This window comes from Salvia splendens, chromosome 1 (assembly GCF_004379255.2).
Source record: "Salvia splendens isolate huo1 chromosome 1, SspV2, whole genome shotgun sequence".
In the NCBI taxonomy this organism is placed as follows: Eukaryota; Viridiplantae; Streptophyta; class Magnoliopsida; order Lamiales; family Lamiaceae; genus Salvia; species Salvia splendens.
Genome location: NC_056032.1, coordinates 41,714,012 through 41,735,548, shown reverse-complemented (window position 1 = coordinate 41,735,548; position 21,537 = coordinate 41,714,012). Strand labels below are relative to the sequence as shown.

At 34.0% G+C, this 21,537-nt stretch overlaps 1 protein-coding gene and 1 non-coding gene across 3 annotated transcripts; both read right to left on the bottom strand.

Annotated features, from left to right (window-relative positions):
- Positions 1-922: 922 nt before the first annotated feature.
- On the bottom strand, positions 923-9,411 carry LOC121752414 (poly [ADP-ribose] polymerase 1-like). 2 transcript variants are annotated; one of them, XM_042147484.1, is made up of 20 exons: positions 9,161-9,411; positions 8,567-8,616; positions 8,298-8,481; positions 6,906-7,080; positions 6,536-6,839; positions 5,951-6,146; positions 5,713-5,877; positions 5,543-5,603; positions 5,384-5,447; positions 4,984-5,235; positions 4,110-4,347; positions 3,907-4,019; positions 3,755-3,831; positions 3,455-3,615; positions 2,340-2,531; positions 2,147-2,255; positions 1,980-2,062; positions 1,752-1,889; positions 1,423-1,605; positions 923-1,263 (listed from the first exon to the last, which is right to left on the bottom strand). In XM_042147484.1, the coding sequence occupies exons 1-20, from the start codon at positions 9,302-9,304 to the stop codon at positions 1,216-1,218; spliced, it is 2,937 nt and encodes a 978-aa protein (XP_042003418.1). In that variant the 5' UTR covers positions 9,305-9,411; the 3' UTR covers positions 923-1,215. The 2 variants fall into 2 exon arrangements, with proteins under 2 accessions (XP_042003418.1, XP_042003425.1); XM_042147491.1 differs by lacking the exon at positions 9,161-9,411 and having other exon boundaries at positions 8,303-8,481.
- A 961-nt stretch (positions 9,412-10,372) lies between these two features.
- Positions 10,373-10,453, bottom strand: TRNAL-AAG. Its single transcript has one exon. It is a non-coding gene; the product is annotated as a tRNA-Leu (tRNA).
- Positions 10,454-21,537: the final 11,084 nt, after the last annotated feature.

Below are 21,537 nucleotides of genomic sequence, written 5' to 3'. Positions count from 1 at the left end.
TAATGTCTTTAAATGGAAAGAGTGCAAGTAACTTGGGACGCCCAAAAAGGAAATAAGTGCGAGTAGTGCGGGACGGAGGGAGTAGTACTTATTATATTATATTTATGAATTTGTGTCTAGTATATATACTCCTCTTCTTTTTTGCAATTTAAATATAAATACGTAATATTGTATGCTTTAGAAATTATACTAAATAGAGGACACGTGTGCACTGAAATACACATTCCTACAAGTGTAGAGAAAATGATAACGTGAATAATTGATTCTAGAATCTAACAAATTTATTGTAGATATAACTAATTAAATATAAATATTATACTACTCGATTGGCTCTGATATCATTACCTTGAAATTGTTTCAAAGTTTGTACTACTAATTTTTTTTATTTTTTTTAAAGGCGCAATTATTGGGATAGGGAAATACGTTTAGTAATAGTAGGTGGCGTTCGGTTGCCATGACTAATATCATGAGACTATCCATCTAGAATTAAGTTGTAAGATTATTTTAATTGGAGGGGGAGGCTATGACTAATTATCATGAGACTATCCATCTAGGATTAAATTGAATGGTTCAATCTTATGAACCAAACATGATACATATTTAATCATGAGATTTAATCTTGCCAACCGAACACCCCGTATAGTATAGTTCATTAGATCACACGGACATAGACATAGACATACATATCTAAAAGATAAGCCGGATGCGCACGTGTGAGTTCTCACAAGATCCTACACAATCATTTTGTTCTCCATCAAAATAATTAACAATAACTGAATCTTCTCATCTTTGAATTGATCTATTTAACAATAAAAAAAGCCTAACTTAAATAGAATAGATTTTTGGTTCATTCCAACGTGCATGTATACATTTTCCGTGATATTTCCTGCATTATGTGGTGGTGCAATAATTTCGCTACATGTGATGCAATGTCTTAATTGCTAATAGTATAGATTTAGGCATATGGAGATGGTATCACTGATTAAAGAAGCAGCATTAATACAAGCAAAATATGAGTTACATCTCCAGCTAACCCCAAAATGAGATGCAACTCTATTCCCATTGCTGAACAAGAAACAAGACCAGTCAACTGTTGCACGGACACACACACATTCGAGGAATGTCTAGAACGAAGACAAAAAAGAAGGGCATGTTTCCTTCTCCACGGTACTACTGTACAGGTGGAGCTAGGAACTAACTACCATGAAATTAGGTCTACCTCTTGTGATGAAACCTCACTTTCAGTAAGAACTGCATCTTAACCTGCGTAAGAAACATGTCAAATCGATATGTTCAGAATTCACATCGAAAAACATAGCATCAAATTGTCGATGACAATCGTGATGTGCAGAAAAGATTCCATGCGTACAATGACAAATTGAACTGCAACACCAAGAAAGCATCTGGTGTCGAAACACTTACTTGAGCTGTATTATAGACGATATATTCATTGTACATAAGCTCTGACGCCCTCACTTTCGAATCCACTGGTTTTCCACAAGGTACAACGACATCATCCCTCCATTTCACAAATTCTGATTCTAAAGGCACTTTCTTGCCAAGGCCTTTAGTAGAGTGCTTTCCTTTAGGAGGCTTGTCGATATACTGTAATACAACAAATACGTTAAAGAGTACTTAGCATCAATTGTGTAATGACTTATATATTCGAATAAGTAAATATATTCAGGTACAGCCAAGGATACACAAATTTATTACTAATAGCATTGGGGAAAATATTAACTTCATGTTACCTGTGCCTTTGTTAGCTCATAAACGTCGCCCAAGGAAACTTCACTGAGAAGCATCAGTCCCACGGGATTTTTCTTGTCGGTGAAACAGTATTGAGCACTTTTACTGACCAGGTCGGCAAAGTAAACTCCCTTCCCAAACTGCAAATCATTAAACCTTTTAAAAGTAAGTGGATGAAGCTTACTGACTAAACCTTTACAACTAAAACAATATGAGTGTCATAAGAGAACCATATAGCCAGTTGCTGGGGCTTCGGGAGGCGCAATTCGTAATCCTTGGCTAAGGATACCAACGAAGTTGGTCAATCGTGATCCTGTAAAAAACAGAATATTATATCCAATTTCCTAAGCATATCCTCAGTAGCTGAGTTGAAAATATGCATAGATTGGAAACCCACCATGCCAGAGAAGCATCTTGTTTTTGAGTTTTGATCGATACGGAGCATACTTGTCCATTTCTCCTTGTCTTTCAAGAGAAAATACTTCCTCCAATTCAAGTGCCCATTCCTGAGGAATGAGGTAAAATCAGAATTTACTGTTCATGTACGTAGGTATATACACACCTTCAATTTAATGGACAAAAGAACCCACTGTGTGAGTAGGAGCATGTGTAGTCTGCAGATACTTCTTAATCAGTCGGAACTCTTCACTGTCATGTGAAAGTGGAGAAACATGGCAGCGTAGTTTCTCGTACTTCTCATCAATGGATTCATCGGTATTGGCATCAAAACCAACCAGTTTTGAAGCTATTTCAATATCCTGGAGTGCTTCCAGCATCTTCACCTGAAGAAATAGTAAAAATGCTACTAAAATGCCAAAAAAAAAAAGAAATACATAAACCAAATAAACAATGACGATATCAATCATGTAAAGTGTTTTACAAGTCAAATGACTTCATTATTACAAACAAAAGTACTCCACCCATTTAAAACGTTCCTATACATGAAAGTAACACTCCAGATTCAAGCCATTTACTTACAATACACAAATAGTTTTTCTTTAAGCAGAGAACAAATAGCTTCACCCTTTAAAGGTAATAAATGTATATGTAAATATTTTAAGTTAATAGATTGGACCTATAATAAAGGTGATAATAGTCAGAATCAATGGAGAATGGAAGAAGATATTTTAACAGACACTACAGGATAGGGAGAGCCTAATGGAATCATTGAATTGCTTGTTCTGCTTGTCATCTTAAAAAAGTAGTGAAAGTAAGCTGCATTTGGTTTCAGTTAGAATTTTTTTTTTTGACAGGATGGGGTCACTTTTTTTTTGACAGGATGGGGTCACTTCTATAAATTAAAGTTGCTGATATACCATGCTTCAATCAAATTAAGCCATCCGTTCAAGCGTCATTTTCCAAGTAATAAATTAGCAAAGAAATTTTGCTGGTTAAACATAGTCCTTGCAACTTCTCCAAACATTACTAATCAATGTCTTATTAATCGTCTAGGTTTTTTTCAATATGTGCTTCAGATATTCCCGCAATGATAACATGAGTCATCACCAGCTCATATCACAGAAAAGAAAGTTAGCATTTGCAGCAAGATGCACAAGTCATTTTTACCGCTGCTTATTGATAGTGCATGGTCTAAGGTAATAAAATAAAGTAGCTTCGAAACACAGAGAACACTAGCATGAGTTTCAATGAGACTCAACAGAAAAACACCCAATGACAAAACATAGTTAGGAGCATCACAATGTACCTTTAGTTTAAAGTCATCCTCATCCTTAATAACATGCGGATGGATTGAAGGAATAACAGTGAAAAATTTGTTGCTAGCATCAACTATAAGGCTCTCCTTCACTGCAGGATCATAATCATTGTTCTTTAACAAATTTTGGATCTGTGTTAACGCCTCAAAACCTGGAAATGAATAATAACCACATAGATTTAACTAATTAATACTCGGTTTCTAGCTGTATGTAGAGTGAATACAATCGACCTACAAAAAATTCACATGAGGTATTATAGTGTAACGTATAATAAAGCTTGATGGATGCACCTTTTTGGATATTGCTTTTACTTAGTTTCCCCAGCGGCATTTCAGACAAATTAATTTCAAATTCCATCATAGCTTCCCTGCATAATTCTGGTCTTTTAGTTATATTGTAGAGCATAAAACATTATATTGTCATCACAAACAGATCCCGGAACCTGTATGCCTCCACATTGAAAAGCATCTTCATCAATTCCACCAACTGAGGTGCAAGTTTGCTGCTTGTGAAATCAAGCTGTTTCTTCTTAGATGAGTCTTTTACTCCATAATCCTATAAACATAGATATACAAAATTTTGATAAAATTCTCACTCAAACCACTGCAAAAGAATTTCCAAGTTAAAGGAAAAAGAATAGCGTACAATATCTAATGGAAAGAATCTGCCAGGTTGCTTGTGAAAATCTACTTTTCTCTCCCATGACTCCCATGTATTCCCAGTCTTCTCCAGAAATAACCGTTTGAATTCTTGAATTGCGTCAGATTTATGCATTTCTTCCAGCTTGCTTCCACCAATCTTCTCGTTCCCAACTCTGCCCCATTTCCGGAACACGAAACAGTCGGAGCTTTTGTCATCTTGAATGACTTGAAGAATGTAGTAACTTCACATGCAGAGTACAGAAATTATATCAGACGAATATACAGATTAAAGGGAAACCAAAAAGAAATTAACCAAGCCAGATATTAGCAACAGCAGGCAGAAGACAAACATAATGGACAGAAATATCTATAAGCAAAAAACTAAATGCGATTGAAAAGTAAACTACAGATCGTCCACTCACATGGTAGCCAACATTGGAGTTAAGGTTATGTGATGATTTGTTTAAGCAAGGCCACGAAACACCATATTTTATACAGGTGCGAGCCATAACTGTACAGGTATGTGCATTCAATAATTGAAAGCAACAAAATCTAGGCACACACTCATCATGATCCAGTATTTGCAATTGGCAAAATAATCATACAAACATCATATAATGCAGTAGATACATGTACATTTATATTTACAAAAGAGGGATGCCAAAATACTTCTTTTGGGATTTAAACTTGCTTTTTGGAACGCATTATAATTTCATGAACATAGAGAAAAGGAAGAAAACTGTCGAACAGGGTACACATTAACGGGAAACAATAAATCAGAAGATAGTCTAGTATCAATGAAGTTTAAAATGCCACTCTCTGTCAAAATTAAATTGATTCCATTACTTCAAAGAAGATTCAGAATAAGAATGATATACCTATTAACACCAGTTGATAAATCGGACATATTCAATGTTGTATTATAGATACTCTTTCCATCCTCAAGAATGTGCCCAGAATCTTGTAAGCCAGATTGCATATGCACAGCACTTTGCCCTTTCACCTTGATAGTAGCCATGCTATGAGTCTTCTCAATTGCTTCGACTCGGTATGAGTCAAAAGGAAGTTTCTTCTGTCTTTTAATGCAATCAACTAGATAATCTTCCCTCACAATCGGTAACTTCATCCTCCTGTCAAGATGAAATTGTTGATCCCAGTAAGTCAAAAGACAAACGCAAGATGAGACTAATCGAAAACACCATGCGCTTTAGGGATTTACCAGTTTGAATAGAAAATTAAGGTGGAACCAAAGTAAAATGTCTTACACTTAGCAATTACCTTGCCTTTTTTACCTCTGCAACAGTGTTATCCAGCATACCGGGGACAACTAGGCAATTGGTTTCTGTGAAAAATAATTCAAAAGAGGGTAAAGTAACAAAAAATTCCTAAATACAAAAGATACAAGATTAGATCAATTTGAGCACACTAATATTGAACCTTTCTTAATCTTCATATGAACTTGTCCACCTGATCCTTCAATTTTGTTTTTCCACTCCTCCTGAAAAAGCAAAAAATATACAGCTAGCTCTTACACCAAAATAAAGCTGAGTGACAAAATTTTATAACATAAAATGGCAACACTAAAGAAAATAAATTTAAGAGCATACCACCGATTTATCAGGTACTCCAGCAATGGCAACCTTCAAATCTCCAATATTTTCAACCTTGGAGGATGGACTAAGCCTACTAGCAAATTGACTGCCTGATGGTCCACCGGGGGACTTTGGAGGAAGCACTCTTTCTGGTTTCTTCACTTTTTGCGACTTAAACCACTGCAAATAATGACTCATCAGGAAACCAATGTTAAGGTTAAAATGTGGAAGTTAGTGAGCTTCTTCTCATTACCTTAACAAGATAATCATTGCTTGTTTCTTCAGGTATCTTCCACTTCCCCTTAATACGTTGAGGTTCGTGCGAAGCATAGGAGCACTTGCTCCACTCTGATAAATACCCAGAGCATCTATACATTCCGGAGGAATAATGGAGGCATCCAGAACAAATAGGGCATTTTGCAAGTGCTCCAAAAAACATTCCATCAGCACTGAACACCTCAGAAGAAAAAAGAACCTTAAACATGAATATTTCATGATAGATTTAGCATAAGACCTTAGCATTCTACTTTTTTTAATGATTACAATACTGGGGGATGTAAGGTCTGAGAAAAGCAAGCACATGAGTAAAGAAAAATGAAGTAAAAAGAAAGATCAATAGGAGAGTAAGGTCATAATGGGAAAGAAAAAAAGACCATTACATCAAGGAAAAAGAGCTCAAAACTGAAACAGGAAAAATAATAAAATTACAAAATATGTAAAAAGAACCAAAACACAACACCAGGTAATAAGTTTGCCACTAATTATGAAAATATTTCATCAAATTTTAAAAGATGACATAGTTTTTTCATAATCGTAATGAAAGCAGAATATACATTACCAGCGTGCGCGCAAGTCAAGTTCCGATCCTTTTGAATCTTGCTCATTGACTTCTAGCATCTCTTTCAACTCTGATGTAGTAACATGCTTTTTGAGATCATCTTTAAGGGCCCAGAGGCTCTTACTTTGCATCTCCAACTGGTTTTCCAGGGCAGGCTTTTCATCTTTCAAGTCTTTAGTATTCTTGGAAGATGAGGTCTTGCTTAGAGGAGCATCATCACTCTCAAGGGCTCTTTTCCTCTTGGCCCCACCTTTGGCTTCTGCCTGTTGGAGACCCCCCTTCTCATCATGCTCCAGTTTTGTGCCTGCAATGGGAAATTTCAGTGACATAGTCAAAGAAACTAATCAATTAACTAAAGTAAAACTCAAACCTCCAGGTGCAGAAGGTTTCTTCACAAGCGACTGAAGTGTAGCTCGGTCTGAAGCTGTAAGACTGTCCAATCCGGAAAACTTCTCCAGTTGGGGATCTGATGCCGTGTCCAGGTAACACTTAGCATGGTTCCAGGACAATGCTCTGGTACCTTGAGGCTTGGTTGATATTCGAAGCTAATACACACAACCAGAAAACAAAAAGAAATGGGTAATCATACAAATAAGTAGCTAAGCATTATCATCAAGTACCCATGGGCATCAGTTCTTCAATATAAAGTTCCAGTGAGATAAACACAATTGTATCAAGCAAAAAGTTTATCATGGACCAAAAATTTATGCAAGAAACATATAAATTCATATTCTTTGCGAAAGGAACATGCAAAAATAAATACTCCCTCCGTCCCATGTTACTAGCACTTTTCGTTTTAGGTCGTAAATTTGGGATTGATTTTTTAATGTAATTAAATTAAGTACTCCCTCCGTCCCAAGTTACTTGAGTCGTATTCCTTTTTGGGTTGTCCCAAGTTACTTGAGTCATTTCCCTTTTTGGCTAAAAACAAAACATCTAATCACACCTATTTTATTCTTTCTCTTACTTTACTTTCTCTCATCCCTCTTACTTTATTCTCTCTTCTACTTTATTTAACTCATTAAACACAACTTTCTTAAATCCCGTGCCGAAAAGAAACGCCTTAAGTAACATGGGTCAGAGAGAGTAGTATTTTAAGTGTAATGAGGGATCACTTAATAAGAGAACACCGAAATAGAAAAGTGCGAGTAACAAGGGAATTGGGATAGAGGGAGTATACAAGATGAACAGTTCAAGACAACCCATAATATTCTTAGATATGGAAATGACTATGTAATAGCATTATTTCTGAAAAAAGAGCTATCACATTCTGTGTTACAATAGAAATAGTACTAGAATTGATAAGAAAACTCTGAAACACTTGATGCTGATTACTAATAAGGAAATAGAATTAGGCACTAGATGAACCTGCAAGGTTTCTACTACTCGTTATTCGTTACAAATACCATTTTATAAGTTGGTATGAGACAACTCGGTAAAAGTCCTTTTGGTTAATGAATAATGAGGGAGAGCAACTTGTCACATAACTCGTAAGCTAAAAGTAATTACTATATATGTATTCCAGTCCACACTTGCAACAGATCCAGAGCCAAATAATTCATCAATTGGTTCTCTTATAGCATGGCATTAAGTATTAACACGTGTTTCATAGTAAAACAAACATGACATTCATTTCCATCTGAGAATGTGCATCTAACCAGAGTAAGGCAGGGTGATATTTAGAGAATGAAAAGTAAAGATAGTTTACCAGACAAAACATGTCTGGTTTTCATTTTATCAAGATCAGCCTTATAAGCCTTACCTCACCCTTTGCAATCTTCTCTTTGCAGCTGCGACAAGTAGCACGAGCCGATGGGGAAACATCAACACCACACTCTACATTCTGAACAGCAGTGGAGATCGATACAACTGCATCTTCAACATACTTCCTTATCCCCTGCTGATCATCCCAGCGAAGCGACTCCAAACCTTCCACATCATCAACCCTGCAAGAATCGCTACATGAATAAGAAAATCCCCAGAACCTACTATTATTTACCTTGTTTTTCTTCCGGTAGTAAAGATACGTACAGTTTTATCTGTTTCGCTTTCCTTAGGATGCAAGAAGCATGGTTCCACATCTGGCTCCAGAAATAAACTCAAGTCAAGTGGCATAAACTAAAGAAGTTTTACCTCCCAAAACAAGAATGTTAAATCAAAATTATAGTAGTACTTTTTTATTTCAAATGGAAGTACCCTAATACTAACGAGAAACAACATAGAGGCAGCCACAATCCATCCATTTAACACAAAAGCATAAGTCCAGTTCAAAAAACCACAGTCGAAGCTATCCAAGCTGCATGATTTCATAAAAAGGAACCTAAATAAGGCGTCACCAAGTGAAATGAAGAGAACAGACTACATAATTCGGTAAGAAAAAAGGCCAATATCTCGAAATCAAGGAGCCAAAAAACAAGGAAAAGGATTTATGTCCAGGCAATTGGGCTTAAAGAAAAAAAGGGATACACCTAAAACGGGACAAAGCATGCATAGCAACAAAAACAAATCAAAATACAGAACCCACATTGCCAAGAACAAGAAAGACGTTACAAAAAAGAAAGCATTTTTAGGGCTTTGAAAATTAAGGGGCTAATTTGATAGCAGGAAGAGAGGAATGGAATATACAGGCATGAACCCGTCAAACTGAGTGGCCTGGACCATCTTCCCAAGCCTGAGAGTCTCCTTCTCGATGGAACTCTTGCAGGTTTTGCATGACGATCTTGATGACTTGGCATACTCTGCTTTCCATGGCTTCGGAGGGTTCGCCATTTTCACTTTACTTTCTCAGAAAAGATCCTTCCTTTCTTGGTTTATTTTTAGTAGAGATGAAGAGACACGAGGGCTTTGGGCTTTGACGAATAATAAGTAGACATTTTACAAACCTTAATTAATTAGAGAATACAGAGAAGAATGAATATCAAATTGGGCATACCTACTAATTAGTTTAGAAACCTTAATTAATAGGGAGATTACAGAAGAAGAATGAGTGTACAAACATGGTCTGCATACAATTACAATACATAGAATGTTGGTACTCCACTGCTGTTTTTGATCAAATTTACCATTTATTTACACATGAAAATAAACTGCATTACCGAATAGTCCATTCATCCTATAAAAATAGAGATTTGGAGATAACATCGAATTTTAATACAAAACTGATAATAGACGTGAGATAAAGAAAAAAAAAGTGAATAGAGTATTACAACTATTGTTAGTGAATACAAATCTGTAAGTCATTTTTCTCCGATCAATAGGCCGAACATAACATTTTCGGGTTCATGCCTGTATAGAGTATTACAACTATTGGGTAAGCCGTATTCTGTATATCATTCTAACCTAAATTCTTCTTACTGCTTCTAAAACTAAATACTATTACAATATTAAAGTTTAATTGTTGGATCTATCATCTATGGATCGTAATTTAGCATAAATTGATGGACAAAAATGAAAAGCCTAAGCAAAATATCTCTAACCCAACACAAATATAAAAGTTTGTAGGAGCCCATCGGGCTAGCTGAAATTAGAGTGGGTTATCCAACGAAAACTATATTATTTGGAGTTGGTTATGACTGAGAAGTGAGAACACACGACCAATTTTTACTTATAATGAAATGATAATCAACGAATTGTTGCATGCTAATTTTTTTCGTACACTAGTTTCTGACTAGGTAGGTACAAAGATTAGTCATTTACATTATATAAAAAATGTGTTATTTTCAAATTTTCCTTTTACAATAAGCAAATTTAAAAATATAGATGGGTAATTGAATTGGGTTCCAATTTTCATTTTATTTTTGATAGAATAAAACTTAATGAATTTTAAAAATAAATGATTGTTGAGAGTGGGATTTGAACCCACGCCCTTTCGGACCAGAACCTTAATCTGGCGCCTTAGACCAACTCGGCCATCTCAACACATGGTCAATAATTGTAATATCAACACCATATTATTAACTTATCTTATTATAAAAGTGTATTTAGTATTACAAATAAATTATATAGCTAACCTAATGAGAAATTGGATGGCGAATAGTTGAGTAACTTAAAGTCAACAGATAATGTGGAGTTGAGCTGCTGAATTGTGTTTGTGGGATGGAGCTTTGTAGTTATGGAGGAAACACAAGAAGAAGAAAGGATTGAAGATCAAGCTTGTTGGAGTTGCTTCTTCTTCTTCTCGTTTGAAGCTCCCCAATTGCGAATTATATTGTATCAAACAATCTCGATCACTCCTCTCATCAATGAAGTCGATTCACTTTTCAGTTCTTCAAAGTTTGTTCTTAGTTTTTCAATTCCTTGTTCACGCCAAAAGATATATTTAATCACCTCCACCAACTCTCAAATAATCAAAATAAAAACAAAACTTTGATATACTCGCTCATCTCCACAAAACTCAAAAAATCAAAATATAAACAAAACTTTTAGGTTTGGTGCAACTGTCTCCTCTTTTTTGTTTGTGAATAGCAGAAACTTTTAGTACTCTCAGATAAAATTAAGAACGTGTGGCGTCCAATACTATTTCAAGATAGTAATTCCTAACATAAATATGGCCTTGAAATGATTTAAATTATCCACCTTAAGTTGGTCTCCCAACTGAGATCACATATGTCATTTCCTTACTCCATCTCCTACTACATACACACAAACATGTTAAGTGATGGTGGGGTCCATTGATGTGAATCAAATTGTACATTTTTATTCCCCTAACTTTACATGATTTATATAGTTTGATGCTTGCAAAAGTATGTTTTATGGTGTAGGAAAATGAATGAATGGTGAAAAGAAACCAGGAATGAAGCTCGGATGGTGAAAAAGTTGTGCAAAATTTCCAAGTTGACAGACCGGGCAGAAAGTGCTCAAAATGAGGCACCCGGCCGGGTGTATTTTATGCCTAATAATTCCACCCGGCCGGGTAGGAGGTTCACACTACGAAAATTCCAGCAAGTCCTAAAAATTGGCCACCCGGCCGGGTGAATTTTATGCCTAATAATTATACCCGGCCGGGTGAGGCGTTTTCAACTGCATTTTTGCAGTTCTCGGCAGTTTTGGGAAAAAAAGAAGAAAAAGGGCAAAAGGTGTCAGGAGAGGGGGCGTGAGTGGACGGCTGGGAGAAAGAAAAGAAAAGGTGTCAGGGAGAGAAGCATTGATTATTCAACAAATATTGAAGAAAGGCAATCATTCCGACCTCCGTTTCCGAATCCCAATTTCACTCAACGAGAGCATGCTTCCTACGGTTTTTATTGCATATTTCACCATGTTTTTAGGCTAAGCTCTCTAAGTTGCTCCAAGTTGTAATCTAGGCTTGTATGGATGTTTTCACACCATCGAATAATGTGTTTTGATACCAACAATGTTTGCTTTGATTAAACTCTACGTTTTCTTGCTAAAGATGTAGTGTTGTTAATTCCTTAACTATTGTCTCTTTAACATAGTTTAGGATTGATTGATTGTTGGTGTGCTATCGAATTAGAACTGTTCAGGGGATAATTTGATAGTGGATTAAGTAGGTGATCATAGTAGATGTTTATGTCTCACCGCGCTTCCGCAGGAGTTTATAGACATTGAAAATTAGTTCATGGAACAAGTGTTCAGCTGACTGTGAACTATACGTCGCAAACATGTTCAGTGTACGCGATTAGGTTGATGTTTTAATCCCTTCTTATGTTTCATTGTTAAAGGTGTAGAACGATACAAGCCTAGTGAGCAACTTGGAGTGACATATGTTCCCGTTCGAATAGTCTTTAGTTTGTAGCTTTAGTTTTTAAATTGTGTATTAATCTCGTCAAACCTTATTAGATAACCGTACGCCTCCCTGTGGTTCGACACTCGAAGTACTACAGTCGACTCTGTATTCTTGCAGAATCGTTGTAATATTAGAGTTATTTTATTAAACTTGTGTGTTAATAATCCATTAATATAAAAGCTCTAAAATTACACATCAAGTTTTGGCACCGTTGCCGGGGAGGCAACTGGTTATTTAATTTAGGATTCTTTTTATTTTTATTTTTGTATAGTTTTCTAACATTTTATTTTCTTGTTTAGAGTTGTAGCTAGAAGACTAAGTCGAGCCAACGACTTTAAACAAAGGCGCTAGTTGGGAGGCAACCCAATGAGTTTTTAGTTTTTTTTTTTTCTCTTAATAAATCGAGGGTTTTTTTTTCTCTAAATTATACTCCCATAGTTCATGATTTAAAGTGTAAAAACGGTAAAAAACTTTGAGTGAATTACAAAAATGGTCCATGGACTATGGGTTTATCTCGATCATAGTCCATGGACTTTAAAAATATCGCCAGACATCCCTGGACTATGGGTTTATCTCAAACTTGGTCATTTTTTCATTTTTTATACGAAAATACCCTTTTGAGCGTTTGGGCAATTTGGACTTTTTACACTTTTAACATTTTAAATCTGATATTATTTCAGTGATGTACTACATCTGATATTATTTCAAAATTATTATTCTCTTCCCTTTTGTCATCCTTCACTTTGTTTCTTTGATTCAATATTTGATTTAATTTTATAAAATTAAATTTTAAATTTTGATTTTTAAATATTAATAATTTTTTATTAATTATTAACACTATTAAATAACAAAAACTAAAAGTTTTAATCAATATTTGATAGTGTCTAATATTTAATCAATAAGGTATGCCGACACCAACTAAGTTTTAATTAATATTTAATAGTTTTAATCATAAATAGATCATATAACACGATTTATTCTGAAATAAATATACATCTAATGTAAGACTAATATAATTTTCGTTTGTTTATTTGAAAACAATCAAAACTAACTAGAAAATTTCAACAAAAATATTCCTATATAAAATTTTAAGTAGTATCAAATTTTTAGTCAACTTCATAATATTTAATCACAACCAATTATAACAACTGAACGAATGCTAAATAGAATAGCTCTTATTTTTCCATCATGATTAAAATTATTTTTATGCACTTCTTCAATTCAGCTGAATATTATACTCCCTCCGTCCCGTGCTACTCGCACGTTTGCTTTTCGGCTCGTCACAAAGTCCTTACACTATTTATAATTTAAGTTAGAATTAACGCATTTAATTAATATGTTAGTTTAAGTTAAGAGCTCTTTTATTAAGTGATGTCTCATTACACCTAAAATTCTTTTTTAATTACACAAAAAAATCAATCCCAAATTTACGGCCTAAAATGAAAAGTGCGAGTAGCATGGGACGGAGGGAGTATTAAATAACAAAAATTAATAGTTTAATCAATATTTATAGTGTCCATGAATTAATAGTTTTAATTAAAAAATTTTATTGATATTTAAAATATAAATTTAAAATTTGATTTTATAAAATTAAATCTAATATTGAAATAAAGAAACAAAGTGAAGGATGACGAAAGGGAAGAAGAATGATAATTTTGAAATAATATCAGATTTAGTACATCACTGAAATAATATCAAATTTAAATTGTTAAAAGACCAAATTTCCCAAATGCTCAAAAGGATATTTTCGTATAAAAAATGGCAAAAGGACCAAATTTGAAATAAATCTTTAGTTCAGGAATGTCTGACGATATTTTTAAAATTCAGGGACTATGAGTAGGATAAACTCATAGTCTAAAGACCATTTTGTGTAGTTCAATCAAATGGAGACGGGAGTATTTTATTGTGCATATAGAAACTGCATTACATATTTCAATCTGACGTCATCAGATGACACAATGGCCACGCCGCAACGCTGACGAAGTGGCAACGTCGCTTGTGTATTTGACCAAATAAAATAAGATCTTCACAATAAAACACATGAAGAAATACAACTGTCTATATTAATGTGTAATTTGCCGCAAAGCAACCGGATGTAGTAATTGTGAACATTACAAATTTTGATCATCTTTAATAATTTATTTGGCAATACGCCTTTTTAAATATTTATAGTAAATCAAAATATGACAAATTTTATGGGAAAGAGAGAGTAAATAAAAAATTCAAACAGATCCTATTACATCAATAAAACATATCTAGCCTCTTTCCTTTTCCAAAGCTATAATATTAAAAATAATACTCCTACTACTAATATTAAAAATAATATTCAACTGACCCATAATGCTGAAATGAACCAAGACTTTCAAGTCCAAATAACTTGGTCATTATTAAAAGTTAACTTTGCATCAATTGGGTGATTAGTGCTAACGGAATAATGACGCAAATGCGTAAGTGATGTCATTGATGACTAATAAAGGACGTCTCATCTTCAACAGGTGAATCAAATGATTCAGTGCTTTTGCTATGCATTCCACCTCGGATTAAATTGGGACTAAAAATAGTTCGATTAATCGAAATTAAATTATCATCAATATATTTGCCAAATATCAAGCTAATTATTTATTCAATCATGTCTTATAAGGATATCAAATTAGAGACATCTTTGCGTTTATATTTTTTCAAAAATAACCAAAACTAAGGGCACAAAGAATAACGTCCATTCATTAGTTGATACGCCAAATTGAACAATTTTTCTAAATGCAGATGGTATATTTAGAAAATCAAATTGATATTTTTAATGGATTATAGTAGTAAATTAATTATAAAAAATTGGTTAACATATAGTAATAGTTTTTTAGTTAATCATGGGATAGCTTCTGACTGATTTTTCTATTTTACTGACCGGAATTAAGTATTTTTTAATGTAATGTAGATTTAGATGCTAATCAACATCAACAACAATTGTGCTTAGTCTCGTATTATGTTTTGATTAAGATACAAAATAATTACATAGTATATGCTGGAATAGATGATCACATATAGTTTGTAACAATTTAATAAAGCACGATAACATCGACCATAAAGACAACTGTTAGTTAATACTCCATAAGTATATAAAAGAAAAAAACAAATAAATCGTCAGAATGTGACAATACGTTGTGACGAATTGTTTGACGTCATTCCCAACACATCATCATGTTTATATAGAAATAAAGATATTGGGCATTTTGAAAGCTATGTCTAAAATATTATTCATATATAGATGAAGTGGCGGATCCAGGAATCAAAAATCGTGGGGTCGAACCGATCAAGATTATAAATATAATATTTTAATAAATATCTCTAAACAAAAATACGTAAAAATATAAATACCACAATCTTATGCTATGCGAGATAGTTGGCTTCTTCGAGTATCCATTTTCTGAAAACGACTCAAAATCCTTTCATTGGGAATAGTTGCAAACACCTCCTTCTCGCTATATACCGTCAAACTGTCGTTCAACCAGTCATCTCACATCCTATTTCTCAGCTCTGACTTCACAAATTTCATTGCAGAAAACACTTTTTCAACGGATGTTGTAGCTACTGGTAAAAGTAAGATCAATTTTATCAATCGATAAACCAATTGAAAAATCTTATCTTTCATCGTTTCAACCATCTTCTTTTAAAGAGTTCCCAAATCTTCAACATCTGAAAAACGTGTATCTCTTCTTACATCACTCACGAAACTTTGAAGTTGTTTAGTTAACAAGTTAAGCTCCATGGATGAAAAGTCTTCCGGATAAAGGGTGGCAAGATGAACAAGTTTATCGACATTGAAATTGGAGAAATGATTTCTTGGATCAAGACATGCCATACACTCGAGTAGGTCTGTGCTGGACTCAGAAAAACGATTCCTCATTTCTTGACTAATTAAATCAACAACCTGATTGTGAAAAAAAATTATGTTAGGAGTTAATATCAAAGTGTAAATAAACAAGAATATTAGTTATCAAAAATACCTGATAAAAAATTTCAACACGATAATAATGATAGTTTGTAATACTTTGTCCATCATTCTTCATACGAATTCTTCTTGGAACAATTTTTTGGAAAGTCATGGCCTTTTTGGTTGGCAAGGACCTTTGGCAACATATTCTCTACGAATTCGATCACGAATATTCACATCAAAACTATCTATAGGGTCTCGTAATCCTGGGTCGGCTTTGATTTTCTCTTTATCAATTTCAATCTCGTCCGGATTATTTTCAACTACCACATGATTTTCCAATTGTTGTGGTTCTTGCTCAACATTAGCACTTGAAGAACCAATAGAAACTCGAGGTCTTTTCTTTAGAAATCTATCCATTAACCTAAAAACAATGTAACACAAATTTAAAATTTATATTTAATCAATTATCATTTACAAAATAAATGAATAAGCCACAACTCCAAAGCAATTAAGCAAAGAATTTGCAATATCTACTTCTTGATACAATGAATAATTGATTGTCAAACAAATAATAGTATTAGTGTATTTCTTGCACAGACCTGTGAAATAATCTTCTCTGTAGAATCGGCGTGAGAAGCAGGCAGAACGTGAACTACGCCTATTTTAATAGGTTAAAAAGTGATCTACTCCTATTAGAATTGGGTCAATTAAAAGTGGTTTCAATTCTAGAATTAATGAGTAAAAAGGAAGCCCAAATTGTAAAGTCCAATTGTAAAAGCAGGCAGCCCAAATTAGCAATCTCTCTTCCTTCTTCTCTGCAAAAAACGGCGACGCAATCTCTCTTCCTTCTTCTCTGCAAAAAACGGCGACGCGGGGCAGGAGACCTTCTTCTCTGCAAAATCGGCGACGCGGGCAGGAGACCTTCTTCTCTGCAAAATCGGCGAAGCGGGGCAGGAGATTTGCGGCGTGGGGTCGGCGGCTGAGGGAGGGCATTATCCGGCGATTCTCCGGGGACAGTGGTGGGGTCGGCCGACCCCCCGATCCCACCTAGATCCGCCGATGTATAGATGAATAATATATATGCTAGCCTATGTTTTATACTACTATTTTGTCACGCATGTCGAAATGAACAAAGACATTCCAAGTCCTCATCTACCACAAAATATACATACAAAATCATTGAAATTAACTACTGCTTTTTTTAAAGAAGAAATAAACTACAAGTTGATCATTACACGAGATTGACTGATCAGCTCCTAATGATGCAATTGTAATGACATCATTGGTGACTAATCAAGGATCTGTTAATCCAGCTAACTGCAACCGCCCCATTTGGAAATTTTACCTTTGGAATTTTATTTTAGCTTATTAAATCTGATATTTTTGTCTCATGATATTGTAATGATTTGAATCTTGAATTTCCAATATTCACATTTTGAAAATTAATAAGGCAATCTTATTTTTCTCCAAAGTAAATAATTTTACAATTCAATTCAGTATCTTAGTGATATGTGCATGACGAATAGAAATTCATAGCAAACACGTCACGAATTTAAAAGTACTTCTTAAATAATGATGAAAAGTCTCATTTCTTTATACTTGGATTAGTTTTATAATAGAATGTGAGTAAATAAATTAGTAGAATATTATGCCTACTTTTATTATAAAGTGAAAGAAGAATCTTATTGTGAGATGACCAAAATGGCATAAAAGACTCTTATAGTAGGATGTATGATAGGTGTTAGACTTGAATAAGAAATTGATAATTTAGTTATCATTTTTTTGTTAAATAGTGGAAAAAACTTAGTTCATCCGATGGTCTCCATTAATCGTCTCATTTTTTTATCAGTGTAGATTTTAAAAAATTGTTTGACTTTGTTAAGAAAGTGAGAGTAAAAAGTGCATAGAATATGAGTTTTACTTTTATATATTAATTATATAATAATAAATTAGTGGAATATGAGATCCACTTAGTAGAAGTGAAATGAAATAGTATTGAATAGAAATCGAATGAAAATTGCAAATGGAACCTTAGTGAGTATATACATGCAACATGATTTGTTACTATCTACCATAAAATTAAGAAAATGTGATTTAGAGCATCCACAATCGGACAAAAAAATGATCCCAAAATTTGGCACATTTTGATTTTTTCAAGCCATGTTAGCATTTCAAATTTCAGACACTAACGCCCGCAATAAACCAACTCCAAAATCAATCACAACTTATTTCACTATTTTTCATATTTTGTTGTTTTAATTTTCAATTTTAAAAACAAATAACATATATTAAAATACCAAATCTAAGCAACACTACAATGATAGAAGAATACTGAATGTATTTAAAAATAAAATAATATATTAAAATTTTTAAAAAAGAATTCAGCCGTCTGAAACACCCACAATAGAGCCTAAAATCATGCCACAAGAGCAATCCATCATTTCCCACTTGCAATAGAGCCTCAAAAACCATCGCACACGTCCGACCATTTATGAAACACCATTTCGTTGGTTAACAATTGTGTACATGTCACGACATCATCATAAACATGTCAATTGCAATTATAAGATTCTAATTATGTATTCAATTATGTCAAAAAAAAAAGTCTCCGACCTTTCTCATGTAATATACTACTACTAGTCATTAGAAATAAATCAACACGACTTTATTATAATGCAACTTTACTACTTTAATTTATGAAATGACGTGATTGCCAATAAGGTATAGCGTGCGCCATCATGATGATGTTTGACAATGTTCTTTAATGACTACAACAAAAAAACTGGTGATTCGAACCTATTGACAAATTAAGAGGTTCAACTAATTATAATAAAACTAATTAGATTTTTATTTAAATTACAATAGAAAAAATGATGTCAAAATTTTCAAATTACTTTCTTGTCAAAATGTTGCGGGTTGAATTTGATTATGGAGTAATTGACAAGTGCACTTTTTTAGGGAAAATAACATCTTTGTTTAGTTTATATAAATAAGCCTGAATAGTTAGACTGGCCAACTCACAGATCAATCAAAAATTTAGTTTAGACTCATTGATTGTGATTTCTCCACTTTCGACTTAGTGCGATTTCTTTATCTATTCATAATCAACATCATGAAATTAATTAAAGAAAACCATCAAGAAATTAAAAGTGTTGAAACGGCTGCCCAATTAGCTGCACCGTCGACCACGTGCTTTGATAATTGAACATTTCGTCTAACTATAGTACTATAATCGATTGATTCGATTCTATATTTTTAATAAACATGACTATGTCATTAATCATGATGCAACAATGTGATGCAAGTAACGTGACGTATGTTGCGAATCCAACCCATACATAGGAGATGTTTTCCAATTTAGTAAATGTTCGGTCACTTAAAAAATAGAATACCGTTTCAAAAATTATTACTCCTTATTTGGTAAGATATGTTGGTCGTTAGTACCAAAATGGCGAGAAAAATATATATTATAAAGTTTCTAATGCATACAAATCTATCTTCAAATGCTCTAAATATATAGTACAATTTAAGTTGAGACTATTTCCGATATTATATTAGTATGATAATCAATTAATCAAGTCGAGAATATTGTGAGAAAAACGAGTGTGTATAGATTTGGGCCTCTGGTCCCAATACTGAACCAATTATATTTCTATAGTATTTGAGATTATATATACTAATAAAATTTATGTTATATCATTATTACATCCCGAACAAACGAAAACGGTCCGACTTTAGTCCTTTTTTTGATGGTTTTGTCCAAATTTGACGGTCAACGTCATCTCTATTTTTACCACCGATTTCCAAGGCGTTGAACTCGTAGACACGATCAATGCCGTTTTGGTACAAACTGACGTTTGGTTCTCTCTCATCAACGCCGTTAGTCAAAAGACCTTTGTCGAGTGAGTAAACCCCACCGCCGTGGGGCAAGGAGAGGGGGATGAGGAGAGAGATTCAGCGGTAGGAGAGGGTCATGGAGGACGCCGCTCAAGGCGGAGGAACCGTCGGCAGAGGGGCTGACGTTGATGTCCCCGAGAAGCCCCAGAGAGGCGAGGAAAGCCGGGGATTTCTGCGAGAAATTGGGGAGGAGAGACAACGAGCGTTGGGGGGAAGAATATGTTGAACAAATCGGGGGCGTCGGCCACCATGGAATATGCGGCGGCGTAAATTTGGTTGAAGTCTGCTGCCGGATTTTGCTTGGTGGTGGTGGTGGTAGTGCCTGTTGTTTACGGGGTTGATATTGGCCTTCTCTTCACAGTTGTTGGTTAAGTATGTTCTTGAAATTGCTAATTAATCACATATTAGTAAACTAATTCGGTCAAAATGATTCTTAATTGACGTTGATTGTCAATTTTTGATGATGCCATCCAAAATGGACTAAATCCGGACTATTTTCATTTGTTTGGGATGCAATAATTCAAAAGATAATTAATAGGTAATTTGCAGATTTTAGAGTGAATTAGGTGTGTTAATTTGGATGAATCCATTAATTAGAATTCTCAGGCAATTTGACGAAGGCCCATTTGGCATAGATTTTCTTCACTTTACAGACATATATGTGTATTGATGATTTCTTAAACGATCATCCGCTCTGATCTTGAAACAATTAAATATATAACCAGAAATAATATAGATAAAACGAAAATAATACTCTTTTATTTTTGAAGCTCATATTTCAACTTCGTATTTTCCCTCACTTTAGATAATCATAAAATTAGGAGTTCGTATTTTCCCTCACTTTAGATAATCATAAAATTAGGATTATATTTTTTATTTAAAATACTAGGAGTAGAATTTAAGTTTATCGAAAGACGAAAGGAATGTCAGAACAAAAGAAAAAGTATATTTTCAACATTCAAATATGAGCTTCTACTATAGTAGTACTTCTTCCGTACCACCCAATGCTAGACGTTTCATTTTTGCACACATTTTAGAAAAATGGTACTCCCTCCATCCCAAAGAAGATGCCACACTTTGGAAATGACATGAGATTTTAGGAGATATTGTTTTGTGTGTTAAGTGGTGAGAGAAAATATAGTTTTATAATTAATGTGAGAGGAAACTTTTTTCAAAAGATGAAATGTGACATCTTTTGTGGGACAAACTAAAAAAGAAAGTGTGACATCTACTATAAGACGGAGGGAGTAATAAAAAGTTTAAGTGGACAGAAAGTAAAGTAAAAGAGAGAATAATATAGAGGAAAGCTAGTCACTTACTGCAATTATACGCTGCTTATTTCAATCTATATAGTGACTTTATCAGTTTGCATACATTTTCCCTTGTCCAGATACTACAAACCCTTCGAATTGTTCTTAGAGATTTCCTCTT